Source organism: Cebus imitator, unplaced genomic scaffold, assembly GCF_001604975.1.
Source record: "Cebus imitator isolate Cc_AM_T3 unplaced genomic scaffold, Cebus_imitator-1.0 Scaffold158, whole genome shotgun sequence".
NCBI lineage: Eukaryota > Metazoa > Chordata > Mammalia > Primates > Cebidae > Cebus > Cebus imitator.
The window spans coordinates 4444776-4450895 of NW_016107473.1; the positions used below are offsets into that span (position 1 = coordinate 4444776).

A 6120-nucleotide genomic window follows, 5' to 3' on the forward strand; every position below is an offset into this window, starting at 1 on the left:
AAAACTAGTCTTAGGTCACATGCCAATCAAAAACAGGTGGTATGCTGGACTTGGTTCATGGGCCATAGTTCGCCAACCCCCACACTAGAGTTTAAAGAGTTTTAGGAAAGACTTCCCGTGAATTCCAAAAGTATTTCTCTATTTTCCTGTGAATTCCAAAAGTATTTCTCTCTTTTCCTGTGAATTCCAAAAGTATTTCTCTATTTTCTCTAATTTAAAACTTATTGGCCCCTAGAGGGAGCTCAAGCACCTTCACTCCACTCCCTTCCTTTCTTCCTTTTCACCAAAGAAGACTCAAATCAAATCTAACCAGGAAGCTTAGAATTCTCAGCAGGAGGACACCAATTGATTGGCTGCTTTCTAAAGAGGCAGCTCAGGTATCATCTATGCATGAGGCCAGTGCAGTAAGGACCAGGGCTGTTCCTATCGGGGAGAGGGGCTCATTTAGCCATAAACTGCTTGCTTTAGAGACCACACTCAGGCCTGGGTTGAGGAGGGGGCCTGGCAAAGGTTCTTACTCAGTCTTTCTGAGTGCTTCCTTCCCCTCCCACAGGACAGCGGAAAGTTCCAAAACTCACGGAGGGGTTTTCAGTTCAAGGCTAACCTAACCAGATAGAAAAGAGGGACCTTCATAGAAGAGGGTCTTCTATATCTCACCATGAGTGTTCTGCACTGGAGTTTAAGGCCAAAGCTCCCATTCTCAGCAAAACATCTCTGACTTGCTCTGTCTCCTCTACGCCTCCCTGAAGACTCTCAGGAAGACGAATGACTGCACAGGGTACAGTAAAGTAACTCCTGGATCCCCTGGCCTTAATGCCATCCTAACACCACCTCTCAAGGCAATCAATACTATAAGAATGTCTAGGTTTAATACTTACATATTCTAATGCTGAATTCTTTGAAGTTAATTCTTTAAATTGCTTCATAAACATCTCCTTGACTTTTTCCATTTCATCAACTAGTTTCTCCTTTTCTTCTTCTTTCCACCTATCAAATAACTTCAAAAAGTCTTCCTCTTTTGTTTTCTGCATTTCATATTCCTGAAATTATTTTAATACACAGGTTTAAAAGTTCTGGTCTGAAGAAAATAAGCAATATTTAAAATAAAAGTTCATAGCATCACTTCAAAAATGTTAGCTAGTATTGCTAATTTCAGTCAGGCTTGTAATAAATATTTCCTATCATGGCAAGTCTGTATACAATGGTTTTTCTAAAGGCAGCACACAGAATCCTCTTGTCCTTATAGCCCTTAAAATACCAACACAGAGGCCCAAAGCCTTCAGCTTTTTGTGTTTTGTGAACTTGTATAAAAGTCATGCCATAATAGATAAAATGTAAATATACTTTAAAGAAAACAGATATTGAGCAATAAAAGAACATTTCTTGGCACCATAACAATGTGGATAGTGTAGCTCCATCCCACCCCAAAAAATACAAATTCAGATTTATAGGAGCTAGATTCAAGGTCAGCACTTGATTTCTCAATGATCTTCAGGATTTTTTTTTTTTTTTTTGAGACGGAGTTTCGCTCTTGTTACCCAGGCTGGAGTGCAATGGCGCGATCTCAGCTCACTGCAACCTCCACCTCCTGGGTTCAGGCAATTCTCTTGCCTCGGGCTCCTGGATCTTCAGGATTTTTAAAATCCAAATTGAGAGCTTGAACAACACTGTAAGCTAACTAGCCCTAACAAACATATACAGAACTCTGTACCCAACAATGGCAGAATATGCATTCTTCTTAAATTCACATGGAATATTCACCAGGAAGACCTGTTTTTAGTCCATAAAGTGTTTCTCAGATTGAAAATGATTAAAACCAAGATCACAATAGAATGAAGCCAGAAATCAGTAACAGAAGGGAACTGGAAAATTAGCAAATACGTGGAAATTAAACAACATGCTCTTAAACAACCAATGGGTTAAAGAAAAACTCCCTAGGGAAATTGGAAGATACTGTGAGGTTAATGAAAATGAAAACACAACATACCAAAATTCATGAGATGCAGCCAAATCAGTGCTTGGAAAGAAATTTATAGCTGTAAGAGCCTACATTTAAAAAGAAGAAAGGGCCAGGTATGGTGCCTCATGCCTGTTATTCCAACACTTTGGAAGGCCACAGTGAAGGAATCGCTTGACCTCAGGAGTTTGAGACCATCCTGGGAAACATTGTGAGACCTCATCTCTAACAAAAATTTAAAAACAAAATTAGCCAGGCATGGTGGTATGTGCCTGTAATCCCAGCTGCTTAGGAGGCTGAGGTGGGAGGACCACCTCAGGACCAGCCTGGACCTGGAAGATCAAGGCTGCAGTGAGCTGTGATTATGCCACTGCACTCTGGCCTGGATAACAGAGAGAGATTCTATTTCCAAAAAACAAATAAAGAAGAAGAAGAAAAAGTTAAATAAATAACCTAACTAGAAAAAAATGATCAAACCAAACTCAAAGGCAGCAGAAAGAAAAAAATAATGAAAATTAGAGCAAAGATAAAGCAAACAACAAGAAAGCAACGGAGAGAATAAATGAAGCCAAAATTTGGTTCTTTGCAAAGATCAACAAAACTGACAAACTTTTAGCTACCCTGACTAAGAAGTGAAAGTGAGGACATGACTACCAATCTTAGAGAAATTAAAAGGATTAAAAGGGAATATAATAAATAATTGTACACCAATAAATTAGATAAGCTAGATGAATGGACAAATTCCTAGAAACACACCAATTACCAGACTGACCCAAGACAAAGGAAATTTCAATAGAGTTTCAATAAATAAAGAGATAGAGTTAGTAATCAAAACCTCCTAAAAAGGAAAAGTCCAAGAAAATATTAGATGGCTTTACTAGTGAATTCTACCAACTATTTAAAGAAAATAACATAGAATCCACAAGAAACTGTTAAAGTAATAAATTCAGCAAAGTTTCAGAGTATAAAACAAAAAACAGTTATATTTCTATATACCAGCAACGATGCAAAAAACAGTTATATCTCTATATACCAGCAACAAACAATCCAAAAAAGAAATTAAGAAAACAATTCCATTTGTAATAGCATCCCAAAGAATAAAATACCTAGAAATAAATGTAACCCTAAAAGGTGAAAGACTTGTACACTGAAAATTGTCCAACTTTGTTATAAAAATTAAAGAACACCTAAATAAATGGAAAGACATCCCATGTTCATGGATTGGTAGATTTAATATAGTAAAGTGGCAATATTCTCCTAAGTAATCAAGAGATTCAATATAATCCCATTCCAATAACCCTCTTTGCAGAAATGGAAAAGCCAATCCTCAAATTTATATGGAACCACAAGAGGCCACAAACAACCAAAACAATATTAAAAAGAAAAACAAAGTTGGACAATGCACACTTATCCATTTAAATTAGACATACAGACTAATGGAATGGAATTGAGAATCCAGAGATAAACCCAAACATCTATGATCAACTGATTTGTAACAATGGTGCTAAGAACATTCAATGGAAAAAGAATAGTCTGTTCAATAATTGGTGCTGGGACAACTGGATAAACCACATGCAAAAATATAAAGTTGGACCCCCCTCAATCTATATGTAAAAACTAACTCAAAATGGATCAATGACCTAAATATAAGAGCTAAAGTAATGAAACTATTAGAGTATATAAAGAACCCATACAGCTCAACAAGAAAAAGGCAAACAACCCAATTAAAAAATGGGCAAAGGACTTGAATAGACAAATTTCTCCAAATAAGATACATACAAATGGAAAATAAGCATGAAGAGATGTTCAATATCATTGGTTGTTAGGGAAATATGAATCAAAACCTGATGAGATACCACTTCCCACCCTCCCAATAGGATGGCTTTAATTAAGAAAACAGAAAAGTATAATAAGTGTTAGTGAGGATGTGGAGAAATATGAACATTACTGGTGAAAATGTAACATAGTACAGCTACTGTGAAAGACAGTTTGGTGGTTCCTGAGAAAGACATAAAATTACCATGTGACTCAGCAATTCCACTTCTAAGTATATAATCAAGGAAAATGAAAACATATGTCCACATAGAAACTGCCACATGAATGTTTATAGTAGCATTATTCATTATAGCCAAAAGGTGAAAATGAACCAAATGTCCATCAATGGATGACTGGATAAACAAATTGCACATACATACATACAAACAATGGACTATTATTCAGCAAGACAAAATGAAGTACTGATACACGTTACAATATAGATGAACCTCAAGAATATTATGTTAAGTGAAAAAATCCAGACGCAAAGGTCACACAATCCTTTTTCGTTTTTTGGTTTTTTTTGGAGATAGGGTCTCATTCTGTAGCCAACTGGAGTGCAGTTGTGAACACAGCTCACTGCAGCCTGACCTACTGGACTCAAGCCATCTTACTCCTTCCTCAACCTCCTGAGTAGCTGGACTACAAGGGCATGCCACTACACTCAGCTAATTTTTAAATGTTTTGTAGAGACAGGGTCTCACCATGTTTCGCAGACTGGTCTAGAACTCCTGGGCTAGAGCAATCCTCCCATCTTGCCCTCCCAAAATACTGGGATTACAGTTGTGAGCCACCACACCTGGTTTGCATATTTTTTAAATGAAATATACAGAATAGGAAAATTTGTAGACATAAAAACATTCGTGGTTACCAGGGGATAACTGTAGCAGGAGTGACTATTTAATGGGTACAGGTTATTTTTCTGGGGTGTTGAAAATTTTGAAACTAGAGAGATGGTGGCTGCACATCACTGTGAATACACTAAATGCTACTGAATTGTACACTGTAAAATGGTTAATTATCTAAAAGAGATGTTGGTACACCATTGTTCATTCATAGCAGCACCAGTCATAACAGTTAAGAAGTGGATGCAACCCAAGCGTGCAACAGACCAATGAATAAGCAAAATGTGGTATATATACATATACCATGAACTATTATTCAGCCTGAAAAAGGGAGGAAATTCTGACACACGCTACAACATAGATAAACCTTGAGGATGTTATGCTGAGTAAAATAAGCCAATGATGACAAAAAGGCAAATACTCTATGCTTTCATTCATATGAGGTATCTAGAGCAGGCAAAATCATAGGGATGAAAAGTAGCTGGAAGCAGGTGGGAGAGGAGCACTGTTATTTAATGGGTAGAGTTTCAGTTTTTCAGTATAAAAATGTTCTGGAGATTGGCTGCATAACAATGTGAATATACTCACCACTACTGAAATGTATACTTAAAATGGTTAAAATGATATTATGTTATACGTACACTACCACAATTTAAAAAGAGAGAGTGAGAGCGAGCCCATGTGGAAGACAGAGGGCTCCGTCAATTATCCTGTGAAATGACTGCTGTTTCCCCTAGAAAGTCACACTTCCTGTCCCCATGGGAGAAACAAGAACTGAGCACACTGTCACTCCAACAGTGACAAGGAAAGAAATGCTCTTCGGTGGCCTTATTCCTCCATTAAGTATATAAAAGTCAACCCTCTGTTGGATCAATGGTGGCATATGTGGTACCCATGGTGTACCCACAGTGACCCACAGAAGTCAGAACCCAATGCATCATGGCCCTCTTTCCCCTTGGGCCTTCCATCGTCCCAGTTATCTGGGAATGAGTCATTACAAGCACCCAACGGGCTGACACATGGGTCACAAAGATGAGAAAAAAGAAAAAAGGAAACAGATTAGAAGTATGAAGGGGACTCAACACACTATTGGTGGCTTTGAATATGGATGAAGAGGGCCAGGAGCCCAAGAGTATGGGCAGCCTCATGGGAAATAATGAGCAGCCCTCCTCAATGAACAGCTTGGAAGAAAGTGTAGACCTCTGGCCTACTCCTGCCAGAAACTGAACTCTGCCAACAACCAAGTAAGCAGGAAATACTCTGTTCTATGACCTCTACCAAGACACATGGTCCTCCTGACACCTTGACTGTAGCCCAGTGAGATGTGAGAAGTGTCAGACTTATTTTAACCAAAATCGTTCTCTATTTTTTGAAAGCTTTTTAGAAAATTGAGGTGGAAGCCGGGCGCGGTGGCTCAAGCCTGTAATCCCAGCACTTTGGGAGGCCGAGGCGGGTGGATCACGAGGTCAAGAGATCGAGACCATCCTGGTCAACATGGTGAAA

The 6120-nt window shown here is 38.4% G+C and overlaps 1 protein-coding gene across 6 annotated transcripts in view; it reads right to left on the reverse strand.

Annotated features, from left to right (window-relative positions):
* The window catches only part of DZIP1 (DAZ interacting zinc finger protein 1), a 63699-nt gene that overhangs the window by 45199 nt on the left and 12380 nt on the right, over positions 1-6120 (reverse strand). For all 6 annotated transcript variants that reach the window (XM_037743901.1, XM_017543568.1, XM_037743900.1 and 3 more), the window contains exon 8: positions 879-1040. In XM_037743901.1, coding sequence (XP_037599829.1) covers positions 879-1040 — 162 coding nt within the window. The remainder of the gene's footprint in view (positions 1-878; positions 1041-6120) is intronic.